At 33.5% G+C, this 27,632-nt stretch overlaps 5 protein-coding genes across 7 annotated transcripts; 1 reads left to right on the top strand and 4 right to left on the bottom strand.

The window, feature by feature from the left end:
* The first annotated feature begins 7,527 nt into the window (after positions 1-7,527).
* Positions 7,528-11,166, top strand: LOC107931151 (LRR receptor-like serine/threonine-protein kinase RGI3). The gene is made up of 2 exons (XM_016862935.2): positions 7,528-10,478; positions 10,563-11,166. The coding sequence occupies exons 1-2, from the start codon at positions 7,676-7,678 to the stop codon at positions 11,012-11,014; spliced, it is 3,255 nt and encodes a 1,084-aa protein (XP_016718424.2). The 5' UTR covers positions 7,528-7,675; the 3' UTR covers positions 11,015-11,166.
* A 207-nt stretch (positions 11,167-11,373) lies between these two features.
* Positions 11,374-15,662, bottom strand: LOC107931152 (uncharacterized). Of its 2 annotated transcripts, XM_016862937.2 has the most exons (7): positions 15,517-15,662; positions 14,901-15,175; positions 14,126-14,264; positions 13,552-13,644; positions 13,308-13,395; positions 12,076-12,401; positions 11,374-11,530 (listed from the first exon to the last, which is right to left on the bottom strand). In XM_016862937.2, exons 1-6 carry the CDS (start codon positions 15,588-15,590, stop codon positions 12,114-12,116), a joined length of 957 nt encoding a protein of 318 aa, XP_016718426.1. In that variant the 5' UTR covers positions 15,591-15,662; the 3' UTR covers positions 11,374-11,530; positions 12,076-12,113. The 2 variants fall into 2 exon arrangements, with proteins under 2 accessions (XP_016718426.1, XP_016718425.1); XM_016862936.2 differs by having other exon boundaries at positions 11,374-12,401.
* Positions 15,663-16,202: 540 nt separating this feature from the next.
* Positions 16,203-18,017, bottom strand: LOC107931078 (UDP-glucose iridoid glucosyltransferase-like). Of its 2 annotated transcripts, none has more exons than XM_016862869.2 (2): positions 17,471-18,017; positions 16,203-17,372 (listed from the first exon to the last, which is right to left on the bottom strand). In XM_016862869.2, exons 1-2 carry the CDS (start codon positions 17,952-17,954, stop codon positions 16,492-16,494), a joined length of 1,365 nt encoding a protein of 454 aa, XP_016718358.2. In that variant the 5' UTR covers positions 17,955-18,017; the 3' UTR covers positions 16,203-16,491. The 2 variants fall into 2 exon arrangements, with proteins under 2 accessions (XP_016718358.2, NP_001314253.1); NM_001327324.1 differs by having other exon boundaries at positions 16,285-17,372; positions 17,462-17,954.
* Positions 18,018-18,819: 802 nt separating this feature from the next.
* Positions 18,820-20,280, bottom strand: LOC107931178 (uncharacterized). Its single transcript, XM_041110655.1, has 2 exons — positions 19,953-20,280; positions 18,820-19,852 (listed from the first exon to the last, which is right to left on the bottom strand). Exon 2 carries the CDS (start codon positions 19,758-19,760, stop codon positions 18,873-18,875), a length of 888 nt encoding a protein of 295 aa, XP_040966589.1. The 5' UTR covers positions 19,761-19,852; positions 19,953-20,280; the 3' UTR covers positions 18,820-18,872.
* Positions 20,281-20,416: 136 nt separating this feature from the next.
* Positions 20,417-27,332, bottom strand: LOC107931177 (kinesin-like protein KIN-14F). The gene is made up of 17 exons (XM_041110654.1): positions 27,086-27,332; positions 26,716-26,921; positions 25,153-25,316; positions 24,899-25,042; positions 24,293-24,652; positions 24,127-24,195; positions 23,745-23,969; positions 23,547-23,628; positions 23,363-23,458; positions 23,096-23,275; positions 22,904-23,010; positions 22,629-22,807; positions 22,122-22,540; positions 21,879-22,042; positions 21,617-21,793; positions 20,830-21,518; positions 20,417-20,735 (listed from the first exon to the last, which is right to left on the bottom strand). The coding sequence occupies exons 2-17, from the start codon at positions 26,867-26,869 to the stop codon at positions 20,603-20,605; spliced, it is 3,342 nt and encodes a 1,113-aa protein (XP_040966588.1). The 5' UTR covers positions 26,870-26,921; positions 27,086-27,332; the 3' UTR covers positions 20,417-20,602.
* Between the last annotated feature and the right edge of the window lie 300 nt (positions 27,333-27,632).

Here is a 27,632-nt window from a genome sequence, read left to right as displayed (position 1 = left end):
GTTGTATAATTCTTATTTTATTAATAATTTTGTTACTATTTTAGAGGTATTTACTTACTAAATTGCACATATTTTAGTGTTATTTAAGTATAAATAAATTTTTTAATTTATTTTTAATTTTTTGAGAAATATTTATTTTAATGTTTTTAGTGTATTTGATGTATTATATTTTTTAAATTTGTTTTTATATAAAAAATTTAATAGGGCCAGGTTGGACTTAAGTCTTAGCATTTGTATCCGAATTCGACTTGGGCAAAATTTTAGGTCCATTTTTTGGGGCTGGACCTAGGAAACGGGCCTAAAAATATATTGAGGCTCAGCTCGGCCTATGATCACCTTTAATTGCATGCACAAACAATTATATTATTCTAATATGAAAATAAATGTGCATATTCAATTCTTCAAAAATATATAATTACATCAAATTAAAATTTATATATTAAATTGTAATTAAATAAAAATTTATATATAAATTTAATATTTAACCCAATAAATTAAAAAGAAAAAATATTGGGATTTGAAGCTTCATAATTTGATTTTCTAGTAAGTGGAGGTTGAATAATTTGTAGATTCATGATTACAAGGAAAACTAGACCCATAAACTATACAACATTAGGCAAGAATTAAGTTACAATGAATGTAAACTCACAAAAAAAGAAGACCCTTTGAGGGTCCATTTTTTGAGAAAATAAAGAGCCCCAATATGAAAAGATAATGGAATTTATCTTTGATTGATTAGACATACTCCCTTTTGGAATTTTCCATTATTCAAAAGTTAAAGCGAAAATTATAAAAATAATTATTTTTGTTTACTTCAAATTATATTTTAATCACTTATGTTATTGTTTTGTTATAAATGTCACTCTACTGTTAATGGCGATTCTAGGTGGATATCCTGCGTGACAGTCCAAATTAGATTTATTTAATTAAAAACCTATTTTCATCCCAATAACTGGACATCTAAGTTGGCATTTAAAACCCATTTGGACTGTCACGTAGGATTGTCGTTAAGGAGATAACGAAGTTTAATGGTAAAGTGATCATTTCATAACAAAACGATAACGTAAGTGACTAAAACGTAACATTTCAAACATAAGTGATTAAAATGTAATCTGAAATAAATAAAAATGACTATTTTTAAAATTTATCCAAAAAATTAAAGGGTAATTTGGGTTTATCATTATAGGGTTTGGTTAGGGTTTTTAGAATTAAAAAATAATAATAAATTGTATGGTAATGGTGTTAGATTTATCCAATTGCACGTGTGCTAAGTACAAATTGGCTAAAAGGTGAGTTTGATTATTACCCTTTGTCTCACTCATTATTTCTTCTAGGGCCCATTTCTTGCCCATCATCATTCATAAGTTAATTATTATTATATAACATAAATATATATTAAAAACCAGATTGAATTTTAGCTCAATTGGTATCGACATTGTTACAAGTATAAGAGAACGTGAGTTTGAGTATGTTGGAGCGCATTATTCTCTTATTTAACTGTTGAGGAGGGGCTATGGATAATTCGAGACTTTGTATCAAAAAGAACAGTAATCTATGATGAGATTAATCTTAAAAAAATATATTAAAAAAATTACGGTAAATTACATCTAATTGAAAGCTTTTTTTCCTTCCTTTTTTTACAATTTAGTCTGTTTCATGAAACGGCTTTAAACGTCATGAATCTATGAACCAAAATCTGAAGAATTTTCTTCTCTAATCTTTGACATTGATTGACAAATTGACTTGGATCTAAGGTATATTCTTCTACTCATGATAGGTATTGTTCCAATATTTGCCAAACAATCTCTTGGAGCTCATCGACTGATTTTTTTTTAAAGATTTACTAATTCAGTAACATTTTAAAAATTAAAAATTATTAAATAAAATGAAAAATCTTAATACATCAAATTATGAATTTTTTACACATTATAACAACAACTAATATTTCTTTTTTTTTTTTTAAATTACAATTAATTATGTTATACAATAGGAAAATAAAATTCCCCTATTTTTTTTCTTTTCTAAATTGTTTGAATCTTGCTTTATTTTTTTTAATTGAATTATTCATCACATGGCATACATATTGTAATTAAAGTACAATAGTACATACCTTCTCTCTGTCATGTGCAAGTCTCATGCAACCCAAATCTAAAACCAACAATAATACGAAGTACATGCAACCCAAATTTAAAACCTAAATCAATACGATAAATATATCAGATCCATTTGAAAGTTTATATGTATATGACAAGTACAATTATATTAATATATTCAACAGTTAATAACATAAATAATTATAAAAATATATAAAAATTAATTTTTTTTACACAGTATAAATAGATCTGTCCTTCTATATATATATAAATCATCAATCTTAAATAAACTAATTAATATGACCCATTTGTTGCCTACTAACCTTGATTCCAATTTAATTTGTATGAGAGATAAAGTTCATCATGTGGAGGTATGAAGTCAAAGTGCCTCAAATGTGATTTAGATCCACTTTCATTAACATCTTAATTGTTTTTGGGGTTTAAATTTAAAATAATTTAATTTAAATATTGGTGACTAAAGAAGATGTAGATGAATCACAATAGGGGTATGGATCAATGCATGTTCATACCAATGGATTCAAAATTGAAATTAATATTATAAAGTTAATATTCGAGTTAAGATAATTCTGGTGTCATTTATAATCGAGTTTTTTTTAATAAAGCAATAAATATTAATTTAAGGGTATTTTTCGTATTCGTTGTTTAAAGTTCGTGGCTGTATCTCTAATAATGTTATATTTAAGGTTTGGATTTGAGTTTTTTTTAAGAATGGTAACAAAGTGAAATGGGTCGGATTTTTGCCCACCTTGACCTATGCCTCGAAAGTGACCTGATTTTGACTTAAAAAAAATTGTAATCCATCCCAAAAATAAATAATGTACCTAACTCCAACCCGAATCAGTATGCAAAATTTTCACATTTTTAATACATATTTTGAAAATTTTCAATTTTTTATTTAATATAATATTGTTGTGTATGAAATATAATTTCTATTTTTTTCATTAACTTTTGTCTTTATATTTTAAGTTAATTAAAAAAGATGAAAGAGATATAAAAAAAATGGAAGAAGAATACAAAGGTGAGTGGCACAAATAATGGAAATTAGGTTTTCTCAATATTTAGATCCGACTCAATCCAATTACTATTAAAAACACATCCGTCACTCCAATTTATCTTGAACCCGATCTTAAAATTAAAAAAATATAATATTATAAAATCAAGTCGGAATTTATCGAAAATGAGTTTTTACTTTTTACTACCCCTATCTTTCTCTAAGAATGTAACAATCCTTACTATTATACTTTACTCTTGTCGTGTTTGAATTTTAAATCTTTTAAATTATATCTTTTAAAAATAATTATATGTATAATTAAATTATATTTAAAAATTTTAAATTTTTTTTTTTACATTTTGGGAAAAATAATTCTCCTTCCTCCCTCAGTCCATTTTATTTAAATTTACTGTGGATTAGGATGTCATGTAACTATCAACTCTGCTGGCCAAAAGTTGTGAAAGAACAAGTTCCAATATTGACTATTGACCTATTGATTATTTTATATTGAGAAAACTTGCTAGTGGGGTAGCTGAAGATGAAAAATTAATATTAACCATTTCCATTTTTATGAACATCATGGGGTCCATTATCCAAATTGTTACCACATATTAATAATTAGTTGAAAAAGGTGAATGTGGGATTTTCTTCGAATATTCGGGTTAAGTTTGAATCTTAAAGTTATTATCATTTTAATTCAAACGTAAAAGGGATGAGAATATTTATGGTTATAAAAAAGATATATATTAAGATAAATTATATTCGATGTTATTAAATTATTAATAAATTTACGTTTCAATCACTCAACTGTAAAAAATTATAAAATAGTTCGCTGAACTATTTGAAAGTTTTTATTTAATTTAGTTCGCACCAGCGACAACAACTGAAAACTTTCATTCCCTTCTCTTTGACAGTTAAGTTTTTTTTTTCTTATAAAATAGCTTTGAACGTTATCAATCTGCAAATTAAAATCTAAATAGCCTTTTTATTCGATCTTCAACATTGATCGTCAAATCAACTTGGATCTAACGTATGTTCTTCTACTTGTCGATGGGTATTGACTTATCGCACCGGTCGTCAAATTGTAGCTTGAAGCTCGTTATCTAGACTTCTTTTAATTATAAAAAAGTAACTTAGATAAAATTTTTTGAATAGTTTAATAGCCATTTTGTAATATTTTTAACGTTAAATAACTAAAACGTAAACTTACTAATAATTTAATGATCTCGGACATAACTTACGGATATATTATTTGTTGTTTGGTAGTAGTAAATGAGTAGGAATTTATGGTAATGTTAAAAGGTAAAATGATTCAGCAATACAGACAACATAGCAAAATTAGTACTGCTTCTTTAAATTCTACCTTGGAATGGTCCCTATCATTCAATATTTTTAAACATCACGTACACCAGTTCGATATTATTGAAGATTCTTGAGAGTTGTTCGATTAAACTTGTACACATGTAACGTCTGGTATTATCAATTAAATATTGGGTTAAAGATAAATTTAAAAATATATTTAAAAAATGTTAATAAATTTAAAAATTCTTTAAATTATTATATTTTATTTAAGTCCTTAACTTAATATTTTTACTCATGAAAGTCTTTAATTTTAATATAAAAGAAAAATATTTTAAAAATGTTAAATTAATTTACATTTTAATGCATATATGAATTTATTGAAAATAGTTTATTAAAAAAATAAATTTTTTTAAAGTGGTTTTATGCATAACACTTAATTTTAGTAAAAAATATACCTAAATACTTGCATTTATATTCAAAATATTAAATATAAATTCATTATGGCTTATCTAGGGGTATAATCGAGTCAAACTAAGTTAGAATACTATCAACCTTGATCTCGATTCAAGATATAGTTAAGTTACTTGAGCTCGAACTTGATTCAATAATGAAGTTTGGGGTTAATAATATATATTAAGGATAATAACGTAATTTAATAATATAAAATATAAAAAAAACTCGATAAGGCTTGCAAATTGTTCAAGTCAAGTATTATTAAGTTCGAATTCGACTCAATCGATGGTTCGAGCAAACGATAACTACCGAATTGAATTTGATTTTTTTAATCGAACTCGAATAACTTGTGAATATTAGTGTCTCATTTACAACTCTAAACTTATCTAAGTGTTCTAAAAGAATTTAATTCGAGTCTTAATTTAATCGAGAACCAATTGGTGGCAGAGTTGTACCTTTCAATTAACAGCAAACTAAAACTACATCATTTATTTGGATTTTTACAGCAAAGATTGCCCGACAGCTTGTCCCAATATGCAGTTTAAAATGAATTTCTAAAATATTCCTAATATAATTCCTTATTTTCTTGTGCTCTTCATTATTCTAATGCATTATTATAAATAAACCAAAATACAGCTCTTTAAATATATATATTTTTTAAAAAATTATTATTAAATTATTATAAATTTATGTTTTGATCATTTAAATTTAAAAAGTTATAAAATGTTCATTATATTGTTTGAAGGTTTTATTAAAGTTATCGAGCTATTAAAATAGTCAATGTATGACCTTATTTATTTATTCTCACGTTCGACACCAATCGAAAGAGTAAACTTTCCATCCTCTTTTACAATTTTTTTTTATGAAAGGACTTTGAATTTCATTGATCTACGAATTAAAATATGAACAATTTTTTTCTTCAATCTTTAACATTGACCATTAAATCAGTTTGGATTTGAAATATATGTTTGTTGAGGAGGAATTGGTTCCTCCGGGAGAAGTTTTCTAAATGTCGTCCTCGAGGACACCAACTCGGTTCTTTAACAATGAAGGTATTTTAGTCAAAGTGGTACTATATACCACAACAATTGACCTATATAGTAAATGTTAGGGGTTTGAATCCCACCAATGTGAGATTCTCATATCGCCTCTTGGCGGGTGGTCGGTTGAGACACTTCTACTTGTGAAACGTACACGACTCTCCGTATAAGGGAGACAAAATCTTTCTTGCGGGGCAATTATACCTTCCATTTTTGAGGTATCGAATCAGTGTTCTCAAGGACAATATTTCAAAGACTTCTCCCAAAGAAACCGATTCTTTTACTCGTCAATTGCTACTGTTTCACCATATTAATCATCGAATCGTTACTTGAATCACGTCAACTAAACTTAAAAAAAAAAAACATAACGGTCCAATAACTTAAATGAAAACATTCGAATAACTCACTGATTATTTTATAATTTTTGAAGTTAAATTATCAAAACATAAACTTATAATTTAGTCACCTTCAACGTAATTTACTTTTTTTTTTATACATAAAACACTTTCAAAAACACAAAAAAAGAAAGTTGTCTGAAAAAAAAACTGTACTTTAAAGCTTCATAATAAATCATTCTACTTGGAAACAAAAACACGTGGTTGGGAACTGAATTGTAACCACATAAAAATTTGATGGACCACTTTTATGTTTGGATATTTGCTAATTACACAACACATTATTGCTCCTTATTTCAAGCTTAAGACATTCCATCCTTATTTTTATCTATTTCTTAAAATTCGGTTTTTAAAATTTTCGAGTCATTTTATGGGAGTTTAGTGTTTGCATCGTTCAAGTTTGAGACTTGAATTTTTCGGGTTTGGATTATTTTGATTACTTGCATGAGTCATCTCAAATATAGGTTCGAGTTAAATAAATCGGGTTTGTAGATTTTTTATGTTCAAGTTTAGGTTAACTAGGTTAAGTTCTAGTTAACTAAACTATGGGTTAACTAGGTTAAGTTCTAGTTAACTAAACTATCTTTTTGAGGGTGGAGAAAAATAAAAATAATTGATAATTGATTTGAATAATATTTTTTAAAAAAAGTTATAAAATAGTTATTGAATTATTCAAAAGTTTTCATTTAAGTTATTGGGTTATCAAAATCGCTACTACGTGGCCTCTTCTGTTCATATTGCCGACACCAATCAAAAGCTTTCCTTATTATTCTCTTTTACAGTTCAAATTTTTTTATGAAATAAATTTAAACGATACGAAACTTGAACTAAAATCTAAACAACTTTCTTTTTCAATCTTCAACATTGACCGTCAGATAAACTTAAGATATGTTCTTCCACTCGTTGATAGGTACTGATCCACTGTACTAGCTATCGAGTTTTTGCTTAGAGCTTACTAGCCAAACTTTAGAAAAAAATTAACTACCTAGTGACTTAAATAAATTTTTTTGAATAATTCAATAAATTAAATGAAAACTTTTGAATAGTTTAGTGACTATTTTGTAATTTTTTGAAGTTGAGTAACCAAAACATAAACTTATAATTTATGAGTTTGACTGTAGTTTACCAATAGCTTAATTACGGTAATAACAACCGAACTAAAACTCAATTTACGAATATTTCAATAAAAAAATGGATAAGATAATATATTAATTTAAAGAAGTACAGCTATTAGAATAATGATGGAAAAAGAGAAGAGCACTTGGGGATTTCAAAATCTTCAGCTTTTTGGTTCTATAAACAAAAAATTCTTTTACACAAAAACATGGTGTTCCACCCTCAACAATCCCAAAACAGATCACTTGTTTCCTTCTCAAAGCAATGCCTTCAACTCTAAACACTCTCTTTTTTCTTATTTCAATTACCTTCCTTTTCTTCCACCACCATTGTTACTCCATTGATGAACAAGGCCAAGCTTTGTTAACATGGAAGAACAGCTTAAACGCCACCAAACCTGCATTAAAATCATGGGATTCATCAGACACTACACCATGCAACTGGTTTGGTGTTCATTGCAATTCCAATGCAGATATTGTGGAGATAAGCTTGAAATCAATGGAGTTACAAGGCTCATTGCCTTCAAATTTCCAATCTTTGAAATCCTTGAAGACCCTCATACTTTCATCAAACAATCTCAGTGGTGTGATTCCTAAAGAGTTTGGTGATTATAATGAACTCAACTTTATTGATCTTAGTGGGAATTTTCTCACTGGTGAAATCCCAACGGAAATTTGTAAGCTGAAGAAATTGAAGACCTTGGCTTTGGATAGTAACTATCTTGAAGGTAAAATCCCATCAATGATGGGTAATCTTAGTGGTCTTGTTTATTTAACGCTTTATGATAATCAACTCAATGGTGAAATACCAAAGAGTATTGGTGAATTGAAAATGCTTCAAGTGTTTAGAGTTGGTGGGAATAAAGATCTTAATGGTGAATTGCCATTAGAGATTGGGAACTGCACCAGCTTACTGATGTTAGGCCTAGCTGAAACCAGCATTACAGGCAACCTTCCTTCATCAATTGGGATGTTGAAAAGGGTCCAAACTATAGCTATTTATACATCTTTATTATCGGGTTCAATCCCTGAAGAGATTAGTAATTGTAGTGAGCTCCAAAATCTTTACTTGTATCAGAATTCTATATCTGGTTCAATCCCAAGGGGCATTGGTCAGCTTAACAAGCTTCAGAGTTTACTATTATGGCAGAACAGCTTAGTTGGTACCATCCCGGATGAGCTCGGTACCTGTTCGGAGCTGACGGTGGTCGATTTATCTGAGAATCTACTTACAGGTAGCATACCAAGAAGCATTGGGAAACTATTTAAGCTTCAAGAGCTTCAATTGAGTGTTAACCAGTTATCAGGTACAATTCCTTTGGAAATCTTGAACTGTTCGGAGTTGATTAATCTCGAGATAGATAATAATGCATTCTCCGGCGAGATTCCGGTCAATATTGGCAAGCTAAAGAGTTTGTCTATATTCTTTGCTTGGCAAAATAAGTTGACCGGTAATGTTCCTGATAGTCTTTCTCAATGCAAAGATCTTCAAGCTCTTGATTTGTCTTATAATAGTCTATCAGGTTCAATCCCAAAAGACATTTTTGGGTTGAAAAATCTCACCAAGTTACTGCTGCTGGCCAACGATTTATCTGGTTTTATTCCACCGGAAATCGGAAACTGTACCAATTTGTATAGGTTGAGGTTAAACGGTAATAGACTTGCAGGGACCATTCCATCAGAGATTGGAAACCTGAAGGGCTTGAACTTTGTTGATTTAAGCGAGAATCGGTTCGTTGGAGGGATTCCTCTGTCGATATCTGGATGTCGAAACCTCGAGTTTCTTGACCTCCATTCGAATGAACTTGCAGGTTCCTTGCCAGATACTCTTCCTACAAGCCTCCAGTATGTTGACATTTCAGACAACAGTCTTACAGGTCAACTGAGTCATAGTATTGGGTCCTTGAGTGAATTGACTAAGCTTAACTTGGGAAAGAATCGACTTGCGGGTCAAATTCCGGCCGAGATATCATCTTGCAGTAAGCTCCAGTTGGTAAACCTGGGTGACAATGGTTTCTTTGGTGAACTCCCAAAGGAGCTAGGCCAGATTCCGGCACTCGAAATCTCTCTGAACCTTAGTTGGAATCGGTTTTTGGGCAAAATCCCTTCCGAGTTCTCTGGTCTTACAAAGCTAGCAATACTTGACTTGTCCCATAACAAGTTCTCTGGCAAGTTAGATGTTCTTACAAGTCTTCAAAACCTTGTTTCACTTAATGTCTCCTTCAATGACTTCTCAGGTGAGTTGCCGAATTCATCTTTTTTCCGGAAACTCCCATTAAGTGACCTTGAATCAAACAAAGGCCTATATATCTCCAATGGTGTTGTATCTTCTTCTGATCTTGAACATTCGAGGCATGTTGGACCAGCAGTGAAGCTAGTGATGTCGATCCTCATAAGTGCCAGTGTGATCCTAGTACTACTTGCTATCTACGCGTTAATCCGTGCTCGATTTTTCAACAATGGCCTTATGGAAGATTATACTTGGGAAGTGACTCTATATCAGAAACTCGACTTCTCGATCGATGACATAGTCCACAACTTGACATCATCTAACGTGATCGGCACTGGGAGCTCCGGGGTTGTATACAGGGTAACGATTCCGAATGGCGAAACGTTGGCAGTTAAGAAAATGTGGTCATCAGAAGAGTATGGGGCCTTCACTTCTGAAATCGAGACTCTAGGCTCGATCAGGCATAGGAACATTGTAAGGCTTCTCGGTTGGGGTTCGAACACGAATTTGAAGCTACTGTTTTACAATTATCTGCCGAACGGAAGCTTGAGTTCGCTCATTCACAGTGGCGGTAAGGGAGGAGCTGATTGGGAGGCACGTTTCGACATCGTGCTAGGCATAGCACATGCCCTCGCGTATTTGCACCATGATTGTGTGCCTTCAATCTTGCATGGTGACGTTAAAGCCATGAATGTCTTATTAGGTCCTTGCTATGAGCCTTACTTGGCTGACTTTGGGTTAGCTAGAGTTTTGAATAACAATGGTGACGATAATGATAAAGTTTCAAAATCAAGTCCGAGGCCACACTTAGCTGGTTCATATGGATATATGGCTCCAGGTATTTGTTTAAATTTTTTTTTCAATTTTTTCTATCTTTTCGATTAAGCTTTAATTTTTTTTATATACAATGGTTACCTTTCAGAACATGCAACAATGCGACGTATTACAGAAAAAAGTGATGTCTATAGTTTTGGTGTCGTTCTATTAGAGGTGTTAACCGGAAGGCACCCACTTGACCCGACTTTACCAGGTGGTGCACACTTGGTTCAATGGGTTCGAGATCATTTGGCTAGCAAGGGAGACCCGAGTGAAATCCTAGACCCAAAGCTCAAAGGAAGGACTGATCCTGCCATGCATGAAATGTTGCAGACATTAGCTGTATCGTTCCTTTGTGTTAGCACCCGACCTGAAGATCGACCCATAATGAAAGATGTCGTTGCAATGCTCAAAGAAATCCGTCATCTTGAAGCATTAAGGTTTGAAACTGACGTTTCAAAGGGAGCCTTAACACAATCACCACCATCCAAAATAGTGGTTGCGGATGGATCATCGAACTGCTCGTTTACTTTCTCCGATGATTCGCTCCAATTTTGAAGATGGGGTTTTCGAGTTGCAGCTATGTTTGTAGATTGTAATAATTAAGTACTTAGCTTTCACCTTATGTAGAATATTAGCATATGTAACCAACAGTAAAACCAAAAACCTATTTGGTTTAATTTGAATTCGATTGTTAGTGTTGGATTTAAGCAATTAGAATTTTATTACAAGAATGAGATTCTGTGTCTCCAAACCTAGCTCAACTCACGTGGTCCCATCTTCCCTACATCACATGTCCATGTGCTGTCTGAAAATGACATTACTTTCAGCAATGCAAAAGCCTAACCTAAGTTTGGAACACTCTGTATGTCCTAATCTGCACAGCACATGCTACTAACAAACTTCAAACTCGGATATAAGAATCGAATACGGGTTATATCATATCTCATACCCGAATAAAAACGTCAAACATAAATGTCGGATATAAAGTCGAACATAAGTGGCAAGATAATTATACATCGAATATACATAGAAAAACAAAATAAGTGTCCCATAATGATATAATGCTCCAACCTGCAAAAGAATTATGATCCACAGATGTTAAAGATAATGCAGCTCCACTAGCAATGGCTACTGTCATTGTCTCAATATTTTGATGTTTTTGTCTCAAGATTTCAAAAAACAACAAACAGACAGATGAAACACATCCACTAATTGCTCAAATTCTTACAAGCTTTTTAATCAAGAATTCATCTATAAGCTAACGACACGGCTGTAAAAAAAATGGGGTCAATCTAATCAATGTCAAGACTCGAGATGGTATCAACAGGTTAGAAATGGCCTATGTTAATTGGAAATGGGCGTGAGCATCAAATACGAGTATTCAAGCATGGTTTTTTTTTTTTTTACAAGACATGGGTGTCAGACACGAGTACTCGGAGCAATATAGGTAATCACATCCGGATTAGAGTCTATGGGGCACTATGGTAAGGTTTATGTTAGGAGTTAAGATGAGCTGTTTATCAGGGTTGGCATTTCAAAGAAGTGATCCTATCTATATTTTCCCTGAGATACATTTCAAAATTCAAACAACGGGTATCAAAATCTAAAGTCAAAACCTGGGTGCTGAACCATAACTGAGTAGCTTTTGGTGCCTTTAGGAAGGATACTGAGATTCCAACTTCTTTAAAACAGAACCAATAACACCCCAGTTGAAACCGCGATACTGAAGCCACCGAACAATCCTTGACTTCCGTGTCTCTTTGGGAACATCTCGACCTCGAAGCCATTGCTTCGAGGCCTGAATTAATAGGTGATCCATTGAAAGCTTTGAAAAGCCAAGTCGGGATTCCTGATCATCATTTGAGTCACTATCCCGACCCTCGAAAACTAGTTTTAACGCATTTTCTGCATCAGCTTCACTTATACCCTTCTTGAACAATGCCTGATTCAACATTTTCATGAGAATTCAAAATTTTTGCTTGAAAACATCAAATGCGAGAAATCAACAAGTCATTTTACTTCTTTACCTTAGTTATTTCCGTTTCTTTTATTACAAATAAAACAGTGAATGTACCTGAGAGGTCCTTGTATTCTAGGGGCCTAATCAAATTAGTCCCTCTACTATTAAGTGGATCAATTTAGTCCCTGTAATACTATAAAGAATCAACTAAGATCAAATTGGAATAGAGTTAATATTTTTATTGTTTAAAAGACATCATTTACTGTTTAATAGAGTAACTATCTTTTTAAAGTTTTTGTGGTTCTGTAAATGAAATCTTTTGTTTGGAATTGAACTGCGACTGAAACAAATAATTTTCAAGACATTTTTTTATACAGTAAATGTTAACTGTGCTACTATTTGGACTTATTTGATTCTTTTTAATAGTATAGGGACTAAATTGATCCATTTAATAATAGGACTAATTTGATCCAATCCCTATAATATAAGGACCTCCTAGGTACTTTAACCCAAATGAAACCTAGAGGCTAAATATTATGATCAATTATAAAAACAGCAAGTTCATTGTACATATAGAACTAAAATGGTCAAATTATAGTTTTGGTCTCTCTACTATATTAAAATTTAAGATCTTGTCCCTCATACTTTAATTTTGCATAATTTTGTACTCTTACTTTTGTAATATTATTAGTTAGCCCAAATTATGCCAAATAAATTTAGTACCAGGACTAAATCCCAAATTTTAGTATAGTAGAGGGATCAAAACCAACTTTCTGAGAAACTTAGTACTAGCAACCAAACAAAGCCTTATTTGTCAATATGGTTTTAACATAATTACGAAACAAAAGAAGTTACTCCAAAATTTTAATTCGAAAGAGGAGTGCTTACTTGCTTGATTCTCCTTGGTCCCCAGGTTGATGAAGACCATCTAGATCGAGAAAATGCTTCCGCATACAAACTATCATTGATCAACCCTCTACAATAGGCCAAAATAGTCGAATTAGTTGTTTAACATGCGATAAAATCAAAAGGAATATAATGTAGGAAAAGTTAACTGAATAAATTACATATAGAACCAAATACGACACCCTCGAAAAAGTCAATACGATATCTTTCCTTATAATCCACACACCTATTTTGTAAATCAGTAATCAATGTCTCGACAATATCCGGATCAAATCTCTTGCCAAGCAGTTTCTTTCTCAGTTCAACTGCGGTAAATGCTCTGCAGAAAATGAAGATTGCATTCAGTGAAGAACTAGTGAAAATGAATACACTATATAGGGTAAAAGTACCATGGAGGCCCTTATATTAGGAGTTGGATTATATTTTACCCCCTTTACTAAAAAAAATAGCAAATTAATTCCTGTACATTAAATCAAAGAGCAACTGGTCATTATTTTCATCCATTTTTATTGTTAAAAACTGACCTGACTGATGGAATAACCAGACAATTATACATGGCACACCACGTATACCTTATGCTGACGTACAAGGACCAGTTTTCAACAGTAAAAATAGATGAAAGTTTTAATAAAAGGGTCGGTTTGCTCTTTGATCTAACGTACAGGGACTAATTTGCCCATTTTTTTTAATAGAGGGAGCAAAATGCAATATGACCTTTAGTAGAAGGGCCTCCATTATACTTTTAGCGCTACATAGTGAAATAATCAGTGAATTTCATATCCAAGAAATAGCGTGTTAACCTTGCTGCAAGTAATTCAATTGCCAACTTCTCGGCATCTGACATTCTCTTGCAAACTTGTAACGAATTCTTTCTGTTCATGTTTTGTCCTTGAGGCACCTCCTCAACCACCTCTACAGGTTTCACCATTATTTCATCACCTACAAATAGGAGCAATTTAAGTTTCCCAAATCAATGTGTAATAACAATTTAAGCCGTATGAATCTAAAAATACTAAGAAGACTAAACTTGGTAATGTGTTCGTGTTTCCATCTTAAAGGCCATCACTAGCCCAAACTAACATATATTACCGTCTGAGCTTCTACAAATGGACATAAAAACAATTCGAGAAGAAAAAGAAAAATCATTACATCCACAAAGCTGTGAATTCAGAAACAATAATTTTATTGATGTTCGCACGCACGAGTCAAAGTAAGCCATCAAGAAGTGCAAACTTTATTACCAATGTAAACTTATATAAACTGACATAAATACGACTCGGGAAACCATTCCATCCACAATGCTGTGAGTTTGAAACCCACAATTCTAGCGATGTTTGCATACACAAATCTCGTAAACCATCAATTCGCATGCACAAAACTTGTAAACTATATTACCAGTATAAACTTCTATACATGGACATAAATACAATCCAAAAAGACCATTACATCCGTAATGCTGCGAGTTCAAAATCAACAATTTTATCAGTGTTCACAAACAAGAGTCTCATAAACCATCAATTCCCAATAGCAATCCACTAGGATTAGATACTACAACATGTTCATTATCATTCATACCTTGTTGAACATCATCATGTAATGCAATTTTCTTGAACATTCCGCTTTGTGTTTGTGACTTTTTATCAATAACACTGCCTTCATTGTTTGTAAACTTTCTACCAAATACATTCCAAGCAGTGCTTTTACGAGATTCATTCTTACTCAAACCCTTTGAATGTGAAGAAGTTTCGGGCTCTTCAGTTTCCAAAGATTTCTTTGGTATATACCTTACTGGAACTGATGAACTATATTCCTTCTCTTTCAAACAAAAGATTGCCTTGTTGCCATTCACCCTGAAAAGTCAAAGCTTTAGAACTAGGCAAGTCGGGTCAATCTAGATTGGGCCAAATCGAGTTTTAATATTTTCGGATCATTTCAGTTTGAGTCAGTTTAAGTTATTCGAGTTTTTGGGTTGGGTCATCACGGTTGGGATTATTTCGGGTTCAGGCGACTTCGGATTACACTGACGTTTAATGATCAAATTGGATTAGGTCAACTTAGGGTTCGGATTGATCAAACGTGAAACAGGTGAATCAAAGTACCAATTTTCCTTCACTCACTTTCATTTTCCTACGAAACAAACAGAGAATAGAAAAATTAAAAAAAAACCAAAATTTGGAGTGAGAGAGCTTACCAGGGAAATGAGAAAACTCGAAACTGAAGTGTGGATGAGATTTTGAAGCTAAAATTGCCCGCAAAAATCGACATTTTGAGAATCTTCAATTTCAAGTTCAGAGATTTTAGTTCTGTTAAAACTTTAAAATACCTAACCTGAAGTTTGTGTCCGAACGACAGCGTACTGACTGGTAATTTAAACGCGCCCATTTTTATCAACTACGCCTATTATCGGTAAATTTATGATTTAGTTATAAAACTTTAAAAAGTTACAAAATAGTCTCTAAATTAATCACTGGACTATTAAAATTATTGTTGTATTGCCTTTTTTATTCCTATCGTCAGCAATAATCGGAAGCTCTTATTTCCTTTTGTTCTACAATTCATTTTCTATTATGAAACAATTTTAAACATCAATAATCTTTAGATCAAAAGCCAATAACTTTCTTCTTTTATTTCTGATACTAACTATCAAATCAATATAAATCTAACCTGCCAATTCTCGTGGGAAATTCATTGGATATTTGTTTGTGGCGTAATTCCAAGTAAAGTCATTCATTGTTTTGGATGTTTATAATTGGGTCCTTGAAGTCCAGTTTTCAATTTTGATAATTTGTCTATTGCTACCAGTTTCGTTCAATCATGTTGTAAAGAGATAATTTATTATTAGTATTTGTTTTATTCATTTATTATTGAATATTACCCTTAATCTGAACGAGAATGTATTATTTAAAATTGTAATTACATGTCATCCCTACCCCTTTCTAATAGTAGAATAACAAATTTATAGAAAAAACATGAAATCACACTTTGATACAATCCCTTCTCTAACCTGAACACAAACAGAGGACTTATAGTGATATATATTTGTAGTAAAACACTATATTGATGCTACAAATGTTTATGCTTTTTCTAGATAGCATCTTATTTGTAAGATATAGAGATCACAGTGCCATACAATAAACTGAAAATAGAACAACAAGGATGTTTAATTTCATGTCTCTGAAACTGTTATCTGCTTTATTAACCCATTGAAAGAACTTGTAGAACCGTCTTCCATAAGACAAAGAGCAGCTTTCTTCTTCAAATCCATAGCTCTCTTTCTGATATCCTTTCCTTCCATATCCACCATTAGTCTTTTTATTGTTCTTTCTATATTCCCTCTTTCTAGATTCTGCAATTCCAAGCCTATTTTCCAAACATTACATATGTAACTTGTGTTCAAGAGTTGGTCGCCAAAGAAAGGTCTGCATAGCATTGGTACCCCTTCACAAATGCTCTCAATGGTTGAATTCCACCCACAGTGGCTCCAAAATCCACCCACTGCACCATGAGCCAACACTTCCTTTTGAGGTGCCCATTTCACAATGCAGCCTCTTTCTCCCACATTCTCCTCAAACCCATTTGACAAAGATTCAATCCATTCTGAGCCACAAACCATACCAGGTCTAACCACCCACAGGAAGGGTTGTTTACTGTTGGATAATCCCCAAGCTGTCTCAATTAGTTCTTGCTTATCAATGTTGGCAATGCTACCCAAGCTCACATAGATGACAGATTTGGGGGCTTGTTTGTTAAGCCAAGAGATGCATTTATCATCTTCAGTCAATAATGAGCCGCAAATGGCTGGAGCTAATTTGTGTAATGGTCCTACAATGAAAATTGGAGTACGAAAGTATTGTCTTACCTTTGACAGTGCTTCTAGTTCCAAAAATTCCATTGAGTTCACAATTATAGCTGATGAGAACTTCATCGCATTTGTGAATGCAGCTCTCACCTCCATCATCGCTTGAGTCGGATTCTGTACTATTAATGCTCGTAAGCGTTGAAGCTGCAGAGCTTGAAGCTCTGGTGATTCAATTCCAGACATTAATTCTGCAACACAAATTTAACCCAGACCAAAATTACGTATGATCATCATGTATACAACTTGTTGCAACCAAATATTAAAGTGGCATGTATACCTTTCTCACCAAGTTGAGGAAGTACCGGAAATAATAGCAATGTTGTAGCCGAACTTGTACGCAAAGTTATCCCGGGTAGCCCCAGATCGTTGACTATAGTTTGAGCACAAAACATGAGTGTATCATAGATGACTGCAGCAATATGGTGATGAGAGTGCAAAATGTTTTCGAGGCATTTTTTTAATGGTGCTGCACAGTTTTTGTTGAGACTCTGCACGGAACCTGCAACATCTACAGTTGACACTAGAGATTCCTTGAGCTTATCTGCAAGGTCTTCATCTGAGAGTTGAGATTCCTTGATCTTATCTGGTATGGGTACGAAGGTGAATTCGGGGTGGTTTGAAGGGTTAAGAGAGTTCAATTCAGGGTGAACTATAGTAATTGAGAAGCCCTTTGAGTGCAAGATAGTAGCCAGCTGGAGCATGGGAGTTAAGTGGCCTTGGAAGGGTGCCATAACAAGCACCAAATGACCGGATTTCTGTTGTTTCTCCATTTTTGTTCTCTCTTTCTCTGGACTTACTGGTGGAAGACTCGAAGGCTAATGGGATCAATAAATAACAAGAAATTAGATATTAAAAACTAATTTTTCCTATATTGGTTTGCTTCCGGAAAAAGTGTCAATCAGCACATCAAATTTGACCCTTGCTCTTTTCAAAAAAGGCCTGCTTTAGTCTTTGTTTGAGTGGAAAATAAACCCAGCATTCGTATGATACGTCCAAAATCAACCCCACATCAATTCGATTAAAAAATTTACCAAAATATTTTTATAAATTTTTTTATTTTTAAATCAAAACTTTATTTTAATATAATATTTATATTTTAATTTTGTTATTCTGTTGTATATATTGATAATATTATTGATTGAGTTGGTATTACAAGTAAACTTGTTTATGGGTCGGGCCGGGTTGTCCACCTGAAAAATGGAAGGATTTAGTTCTAAACTAATTTTGGTGCAATTAGAATTCTTGATATGATATATTAACGTGTTTAAGTTTTATTTTACTCACTATTTAATTTATTTAAATTTAATTATAAAAAATATAAAAAATTATATTTAAATAATAGAATGAATAATCAAGTTGTTTTAAATTAAAGAACAAACAATATCTAAGTTTTGACCCAATTCATTAACAAAAAATTATAGATAAGATAAAATAATCATTGAAAATTTGTGTTACTTTGGACTTTTTATTTTATTTAAATTATCCGTGATTTTATGTTCAACATATTTTTAGACATAATCGAGATATGATCTTCTAAATATATATACATATAAAACTTAAAGTTACACTCTTTAGGTTTATATTGAGTTCACCTACAAATCCGGACAACATAGATGTAACATACAATTACCAAACTAGACCAAATCAAAACAAATGTTTATAGTTTCCACCGTGAAAGAGAATGATGCCTACTTAGTTTTCCAAGCATATAAAACATAACAAAACTTTGGAACATTTATGTTGCAATCATCATCACTGTTTATGATAGAATTTGAACCCGGTTCACCTGGTATGAAAATAAATAATCCATGGCTTGAACTGGATTTATTATATAACCAGTCATGTACATCCCAGAAAACTTGTATGGATGTTTTGTTAACTGTGACTATTTCATTTCCTCTGAACCTCCAATGAAGGTTCATAACTCGAATGATGGTGGTACCGTCTATGGTAACCCACATTTCGGGATCATCGGGATCGGATAGACAGTTCTCGATTATAATGTCGTGTTCTTGTATCCCTTCACCTAGTTTGGTCTTGGAACAAAAGAGTCTTTTCCCACAAATATGCTCTTGCTTGCACAACAAGGTAGGGTCTATCAAGGAAAGTTTTTTCTTGGTTCTTTTTAAAGCATCTTTTGTCATGTCACCTATAACTAATACCACTTTTTCATCACACACCATTGCTACATAATAGTCTGAGCAAGGCTCGGGGCTAGCATTGAACTTCGTTTCTCGAAAATCCCAGTAAATATCGACCCTTTTGCCATCTATTTCGATGTTTTTCAGACCTTTTTTTCCCCAAAATTGCCATCCATTTAAATCAATCTTGCAGGTATTATGGCTTTGATCATCACAAGGACTTTCTACACTTATAGTAAACGAATGGCTAACCGGGCTTTTGCACCATTTAGCCGTTACTTTGCGGTACAAGTCCCCAATATTGGCACCGTAGATAGAGGTGACTGAACATTGTGCAGCATTATCCGTTGTTACCTGATTCTCCTTCTGTTTCCCCGTTGATGGCGGTGGCCTTGGAATATTAGGTAATGCAGCTCCCTCGAGATTTTTTAACATTGTTGAGGCCCTCGGCACAATGGTGTTTCAAACTTGCAGCTGTTACCAAATGCTCTCTCTATATCCGATATGATCCAAATCTACTTTCTTTTCTGCATAAAGTGGATGAGACATTAGCCTCAAATGTTGCATGAATGTAAGATTTGCATCTAAAATAAGCTATTCTGAGAAAGCTGAAAGCCTGAAACTGACCATATACTAGAAGATAATATATCGAAACCGGTACGTATTAATGGAATGAAAATTTGCACATATATGAGTTGAAGAAATGGTTCCATGCTAATGGTTTCGAAGTTAGTAACAATGGAAGTTTAACTTTGCAAATTTTACATCTAAACTGAGGTTGTCAATGTTTATCAATCTTAAACAGAAAATTTTCTGGTTTTTCTCTACCATTACTATTTATAGACCTTTGAACAAGTTTTTTAAAAGCCATCTAAATCAATGTCTAAATTTAGGCAATACTTAAAAACAGTAGTGTACAAGATTGTCTGCAAAAAAAACAATGGATGAAAAATAAGTTATCTGGTATTTGGTTTGAAAAACATATGGATGCAATTATTCACTCATAACCGAGTCCGGTTAACATTTTATTCATATAACTTGTGTTTGAAGGTATCCTTGATTATATTTAATGAAATATAGACCTTCTCTCAAGTAAAACAAATCATATATATATATGTGTATGTTTTTAAGTGTACATATAATCAGCTTCAATGACATATCTTGATCAGCAAATGCAACCTGGAATTTGGAAACACCAACCTCAGTACTTACTGTACAAAACCTTTAAAAATATATCGAAGTCCAAGAATTTAATTCCCCTATATACTGTAGTATCATCAAGGCAAAACCAAAAATTTCCCACGAGGTGATGACCGGCTCCTTCGAAATTCAGGCATCAAAGTTTTACTTCCATCCTTTGCTTGTCGGTTTTTCTCTCCCAAAAAAGGTTCTACTGCTTGCACTGAGCCCCTGCACATGGTAATACTATGTACGTTATGACTAAATTGATGGTATATCATAACTTACAAATGGAAATTGGTAAAAGAAAGCATTGAAAGTACACCTTGGTTCAACATTCTGTGAATTCCTGGTGATGTTCTGTCGAAACCTCTTCGTCTTCAACGCGCTGGATGTAAGAGAGCCAATGAGTGTATTCTCATTTTCTGTCTCGGAGAAGTCGCTTTTTCGAGGCTCCTCTATTTTCTCACCTGTATCTATTTCAGAAAGCAATGTGACTGCTGCATCGGTTTTATGAAGTCTTGTAGGCAGTTGGTGCTTCATTTTAGCTTTGCTCTCAGCCTTGCTTTTCCTAATTCCACCTTGTCTAACATTAAGGGCTTGCCTAAACTGCTCTTCTTCGTGTTCCGGATGCAGTTTCTTCGTGCTAAGTTTATCAGAGATGCTATCTTGTTTGGAAATCTCTTGAGAACTTACATGAACCCTGGAGGAGTTGCTATCTGCTGATGGGGTCACGGTTGTACTGGCTAAGGATTTGTTAACCGGTACTCTAGCCGGAAATGGTACTTTTGAGACTGGTTGATTGTCAACTGTGTCAGCCTTGATCCTGCTTCTAATTAAGGCTCCTCTATCAGTGGATAAGGACCTCCGAACAGGAGGAGACGGTGACCTTGCATTTACTACACTCGGTAATCTCTCTTCAGCTAGAATAGGCATCTTAGGAAACGTCTCCTTGTCTGCAAACACGGATGGAAATCTTGACCTCCTTTGCTTACCCGAAGAACAGCTTCTAGCCTGAAAAGGATCCAATATAGCCATAAAATAGATGTAAACAGCTTCATTATTCAACAAACTCCGGTCGAACTTTGAATGTCCAATATTTCTTCAGTTACCTCTGTGATTCTATTATCATCACCACGTCTCGGAGATGATTCAGGCTTACGTCTTGGAATATGGAAAGGTGAAACCGCTCTTGCTCGTTGAGATTCAGTCGCGCTTCGAGCATTTCCACCTTTCAGTTGTTCTACTTCTGCTTCTTTCTTTTCCAATGCAAGTTTAAGATTTGATATCTATAACAATTATTAAATAAGGTATAAGACAATTTTGCATCCAAACTATATATAACAATGGCACTTAAAAATTTTAATAACTTGCCTCTTCTTTAAGTTCTCGGATTTCACCGGTTTCCTTGTTCGATTTAGCTGCCCCGAGTTCTATGGAAGCAACCCTCTCAGCAAACTTCAGTGTGCTTACTGTCTCTCCAATGGAATTGACTTCAGGACTTATGTGTACAAACATTAATGTTTTAGCTTGACCACCTATCACACAAAAAGAAGATATGAATAACTAAAGAACATAAATTGAAACATATGTATATATATGTGTGTATATATATACCTAAAGAATCTTGTAATACTTGAGTAAGCTTGCTATTTCTGTAAGGAATATGTGCACTCTTTTGTGCAAGTGCTGAGATGACATCTCCTAGTGCCGAGAGTGATTTATTTATGTGTTGAGCTTCCTTCAATCTGTCACCTACTGCCTCAGACTTATCCACTCTCTCGCTCCCAGCCAAATCCACCAAATGCAGGCAACCTTTGAGAATAGATCCAGAAACCAACTCTTTACCATACACATGAATAGTCAAAACACTGTGAGAACGGCTACTTCGCTCGTTTAAAGCCGTAGCACCTACAGCACGATTCTTTTGACCTGTTCTCATCAGTTCAAGAACATCTTGAGTACTTGAAACTGGAACCCAACTTGCATCAGGCACATTTAGGCCATTCAACTGAGAATTGTTCCGAATATCCAATGTATGGGTTGTTAAGGTGAACCGTATGCCAGATTCAATAAAGTTATACAGTTCAACTATATAAACAAGAAGTAAATGTGAAAGGATATCTTCTATTCGAGCCATCCATGACTAATAAATCTCTCACTTGTTCATTGTATATTTCAATCATTTGCACACCAACTTCATATTTAACAAAATCTGCTCTCTCCTTGGATATTTGAAACAGGTCATTTAGAGCACGGTAGTTTACACCCCACGTTTGCTCGGTAGTCAAATCCGGTCCACTCTACAAAGAACAAAGAAAACGAATTGCAATTAAAGCTAGATGAAAGGAAAGAAGACTGTGTGCAGTTGGATACACAAGTACGGTTGACGAATATACCATTGTATATGTCTTTCCTGAGCCAGTTTGTCCGTATGCAAAGATGCAAACGTTAAAGCCGTCTAATACAGATCTGACCAGCGGTTGAGTGTCGACATATATTTGTTCTGAGAATAATGCCATCACGATATGAATGTAAGAAGAAAGCCGTGATGGATAACAAAGACTTAACCATATTGTATAGGAAAATACCTTGTGAGATGGTTGGTCCAAACACTTTGTTAAAAGAGAATACTTTTCTTGCATCTTTGCCCTGCTTTAAAGGATTGACAATCATAATGTTTCCATTTTCTCCTATGTAATCCACAGTTGATTGTCCGTTTGTTTGGCCTTGCAAAAAGGGCCTCACTCGACAGTAAACTCGTATCGTTCCTGTTTGAACATCATAAAAAGGATTTAAGTCAATAACCATTCATAACAAGAATAGATTCAGCTCATGTATCCAACATCGATGCAAACCTTTGAGGTCTTGGACTTGATTGTAAAGCATACGATTTTCTTCTAATACCTTGTGATAAGAAGAGGATGCCACTTCGAGACCCTTGATATGATGCACTAAAAAAGGAAAAATATACAGTTTCATAATTTTATTCAAAAACATGTTAAAATGAATATGTAATGTCTTTGGTTGTAAGATTCTTACCTAGTCTCTTAAGTTCTTCCTCCCAATTTGAATGAATCTGTTTGACTTCAAGCTTTGTTTGTTGAAAATCTAATTTGATGTCCTAAAATGATATAAAACATAAGACAACAGGATGTCAGTTGTCTAAGGTATGTTTAGAAGTATTCACGAGCTAATGAATGATAGCAGATCAGTTACTAAGGGAAAAAAGTTTCTAACCTGTATTTCTCTCTGCTGAAGATCAAGAAGGTCTGCATTAACAGCAGAATGACTAACGCTACGGCGAACAATGTCTCGTTTCCCACCACAGATGCAGAACTTGGAGACATCATTTGATGCCAGGCTAGTCTTTTGACCGAGATATAGCGAGATGGCTTCTATAAAATTGGATTTCGATAGAGAATTCATGTCAGCTTTCAAGAGTTTCTTCAGAAACAGCCCAAGCTGGAAAAGAAGCAACAAAAGAAACTATTAGATCATTTCAGCTCAGGGAGAATGACAATAAGGTATTTGTCTTGTAACTAAAAGCATAGTTACTTGCTTTCCAAGGCATAAATACTAATCGGGACAGTGGCATACTGGCAGTTTAAGTTCGTATTACCTGTGTTCCTTGGTAAACAAGCAGTGTTGAGAAGTCCTTCACGATCTTACTGATTAATGTATCTACTAACTGCAAATTTGATCAATAAATCATACCGGACTACATGATAAAACAAAGAACCGACTTGGTTTAGACAGATCGATAATTTGGCAAGGATCTTACCTACCATTGCATTCAAGGGGAATTCTTCAATCCCATTGCTGTCTCTAAGGTAAGCTTGTAGAAGCCAAAGACCAAAGCGATCAAAAAGAAAAGCTAGAGCATTGGCAGTTTTGGACTCCTCAATTGTGACTTCATTAGAGAGATGGAGAAACTCCAATAATTGTTCATATTGCGATGAATCTGACCCATCCAGAGAATCATCGGCACTTTCACTTCCAATCAAGGAAGGTAGTGACCCTTTTGGGAAGGCCGTAATCTTTACAGTTCCTCCATATCTCCAAACTCCAATTCCTCCTGCTTGCTTCCATTCATAATATCCTTTCAGACATAGAATGCAGTCCACAACTTTAGTCATTGAACCACCCTGAAGATTCAAGTTTTCTGTATTCATTAAACAGCATACTTGAAGCAAATAGAACCATCAAGATAACAATGCAGAAAGCCGGGAAATTTCGAATCAATCAGCAAAAACATGCTTCTTAAAGAAATAATTGATGGAGCTTGAACTACTTGGATTGCAAAGTAGACCAGGTAGAGAAGTATGCTACAAAGGCTGAAGGACTGAAAGCAGTACATAAGTTTAATATATATCTAAGTTCTAATTTCAAACCTTTTCAACATCAGAAGCTTCAAAGGTCAAGAGCTGCATATCTTTCACAGCTACCAAGAAATTCCTCATGTTTTCAAAATACTGAATAGCAGATTGTGCTGCTCCTTCTGTTGACTGGTCTGGGATTATTGGATTTTCCACTATCTGTATACAAACAAGTTTCATAATCAGAAGCAGTTCAATTTTTTATTTCGAACAATGATAGAACATAATAAAGTTTGTGAAAGAAATGTGACAGCATTCCATTTGGGAACCTTAAGAACAGCTCCAGGATTGACTTTGTTAAGGACATTGCAAAGAATGAGCCCATTTCGAAGTGCAAGGCAAAATTCTTCTTCAGAGGGTTCTTTGGGCAGGGTTTCTGATGCACCTTGGTCCATCTGTCTCAACCATTCTGCTGCTTGGTACCTCCTTGAAGCTGATTGACATAAAGGATTAATGCAGTTAGTTTTTTTCCTCTGTTTCTGGGTCTCAGGTTTGAGTATCCTATACTGATATGTGTCTAACAAGGGTATGTCAGTTTTTTCTATGTGTTTGGAGGATCTTTAAAGCTCATATCCTCATATGTATGTGTTAGACAGGAATATCAGGTATGGATACTAAAAAAACAATGAAGAGCCAGAGAACATAAGTTTTTAGACTCCAAATTTCATTAATCTCCCACAAGCAATATGATCCTAAACCCTAATCACAATTTGGAACAACAATTAAAATACTTTGAGCTATTGCTCCTTTGTTATAGCCTTAAAAGTATTAGAACAATGTGATCCTATGTTACTCGGTCTCGAGAGTATGTGCCCGAACATGGATATGTTTAGAATTTTCCAAGTTGTTTCCATGTATTTAGAGGATCATGAAGACTCATATTTCAAAAACTTTTTTGAAAGTGTTACAAATACAATCAAAGTATCAAAACAAATATATGTCCGAAGAACCATAAGTATCAAACTATTACAACTCGGATTGTCTGACAAATCACAAAGTAGAACCAAACTATTACAACACAACTAGAATAAGAACTGGTACAGTTCAGATTAAAGCCAACAAACTAGACTAACTAGACTAGAACTCACATATGGAAACTGCACGTGATGGGACTTGGAGACCCACTCATATAATTGCACATGACGGATCTCGAACCTAAATGCACAAGACCCAAAGCCTCCGCCTTTGCCAACCGAGCCATGACCTCATTGGCAAGATCTTAAAAACTAAACTCTACTCATCTATCATTTCATCTCTAAAATATCATATTATTAACATCAAATACTTCACATGCAGTTCTCAATTTACCCTTTGTTCCTTTTTTTTTTACCATCATAATTTTTATTAACTGCTTAATTGATGCTCATCATCTATTTAGCCCCAAAAATAAGGAAAAGAAAAAGATGAAAAAGAGAAAGAGACACACTGATAATAATGAGTTGGAATGTCCCAATACCCTACACCAAAACTAAAGTAACATGCAGAAGTGGGTTTTCTTTTACTTTTTACAAAAGATTTTTAAAAACGAGATCGTAGTTCAAGGATAAGGAAAGGGTTACAACCACTGAAAAATTCTAACTTCAAACATGTTAGAATGTCACTATTGAACCTAAAACTTTAAGACAATACTTTCATGCAACCCCTTTTCTACTTAAAAATTAAATATACACCTAACAATCCAATTGATGTGGGTCTAAATCAGCACTATGATGGTATCAACAAGTAATAATACTAATGATAATACCAGAAGCAACTTTCTCAGAGAAAGATATATATATTATATATGGATGGATGGATGCATGGATGGATGTGTGTGTATAAGTAGAATATACCTGCTTCTTCAGCTTTTCTTTGAGCTAATTCATTTTCGTTGAAGACATCATCAGTGTTTGAAGGCTCAACATTGTTAGAGAGTAAAGCCTTTAACCCTTTGAGATTCTTGGAAGGAGAAGTGAAAATTGAATTAGAGTTGATTAGCTGAGGCATTTTATCAGTCACTTTTTCCCCCAAGAAGAGTTCTTGTGAAAGATTTTGATCACTGGACAAAAAAAAAAAACAAGAAACAACAATGTTGGTAAACAACTTAAAAGATGGTAAGAAAAAAACATGGAAAGAAACCATTTTTCTTAAGTTCTGCTAATAATATATGCTTCAAAGAAAACAAGCAGTTTCAGACAAGACACATAAGAAAGAACACTAAACCTTTGGGAGGTACTGAAACAATGGCAGAAACCCAGAAATCTTGGAGAGAAGAACAAGTTGAAGGGTTGAAGCTAATTAGTTTAATTACTTTGAACGATCCAATATATAAATATTATATATAGATATAGAAATAGATATAGATATAGATATCTGACAACTGATATATGTATGTATGTGAGGGAGAGTGGAAAAGAACAGAGAGAACAAAGAAAAGGACTCCTCAAATTCAAAGTTCAAACGTTGGTGTCTTCATTTTATTAAAGACGACAAAAAGAAGATTGAATATATATATATATGGTGTTTGTTTAATGTTTTGTGATTATTTAAGCATGTATCAACACCGTTGATTACATTTCTTGATTAATGTTTTGTGATGATTAAGTTTGCCATTGATTTCAAAGCATGAAACAGTAATCGATACAGATGCCAACGTGCATTCAACAAACATAGCTATATGTATTGGATTTAGAAACATCACAAATATTGGACCCTTTAATTTTCTGGATCAAAGGATTATATTTATTTTTGTGAACCAAAAATGTATCCC

This window comes from Gossypium hirsutum, chromosome A04 (genome assembly GCF_007990345.1).
Source record: "Gossypium hirsutum isolate 1008001.06 chromosome A04, Gossypium_hirsutum_v2.1, whole genome shotgun sequence".
In the NCBI taxonomy this organism is placed as follows: Eukaryota; Viridiplantae; Streptophyta; class Magnoliopsida; order Malvales; family Malvaceae; genus Gossypium; species Gossypium hirsutum.
The sequence above is the reverse complement of the archived record's forward strand: the minus strand, read 5'-3'. Positions and strand labels throughout refer to the sequence as shown.

What these genes read in the sequence shown, in the direction of transcription:
- LOC107931151 (XM_016862935.2), top strand. Translation starts at nt 7,676, where the DNA reads ATGCCTTCAACTCTAAACACTCTCTTTTTTCTTATTTCAATTACCTTC. An exon ending in ATATGGATATATGGCTCCAG is followed by an intron (nt 10,479 to 10,562) that starts GTATTTGTTTAA and finishes GTTACCTTTCAG; the next exon opens with AACATGCAACAATGCGACGT.
- LOC107931152 (XM_016862936.2), bottom strand. Translation starts at nt 15,590, where the DNA reads ATGTCGATTTTTGCGGGCAATTTTAGCTTCAAAATCTCATCCACACTT. An exon ending in ACATGATGATGTTCAACAAG is followed by an intron (nt 14,265 to 14,900) that starts GTATGAATGATA and finishes TCCTATTTGTAG; the next exon opens with GTGATGAAATAATGGTGAAA. An exon ending in ATTACTGATTTACAAAATAG is followed by an intron (nt 13,396 to 13,551) that starts GTGTGTGGATTA and finishes GGCCTATTGTAG; the next exon opens with AGGGTTGATCAATGATAGTT.
- LOC107931078 (NM_001327324.1), bottom strand. Translation starts at nt 17,954, where the DNA reads ATGGAGAAACAACAGAAATCCGGTCATTTGGTGCTTGTTATGGCACCC. An exon ending in TCCTCAACTTGGTGAGAAAG is followed by an intron (nt 17,373 to 17,461) that starts GTATACATGCCA and finishes TTTGTGTTGCAG; the next exon opens with AATTAATGTCTGGAATTGAA.
- LOC107931178 (XM_041110655.1), bottom strand. Translation starts at nt 19,760, where the DNA reads ATGTTAAAAAATCTCGAGGGAGCTGCATTACCTAATATTCCAAGGCCA.
- LOC107931177 (XM_041110654.1), bottom strand. Translation starts at nt 26,869, where the DNA reads ATGCCTCAGCTAATCAACTCTAATTCAATTTTCACTTCTCCTTCCAAG. An exon ending in ATCCTGGAGCTGTTCTTAAG is followed by an intron (nt 25,043 to 25,152) that starts GTTCCCAAATGG and finishes GTTTGTATACAG; the next exon opens with ATAGTGGAAAATCCAATAAT. An exon ending in AAGCTTCTGATGTTGAAAAG is followed by an intron (nt 24,653 to 24,898) that starts GTTTGAAATTAG and finishes TTGAATCTTCAG; the next exon opens with GGTGGTTCAATGACTAAAGT.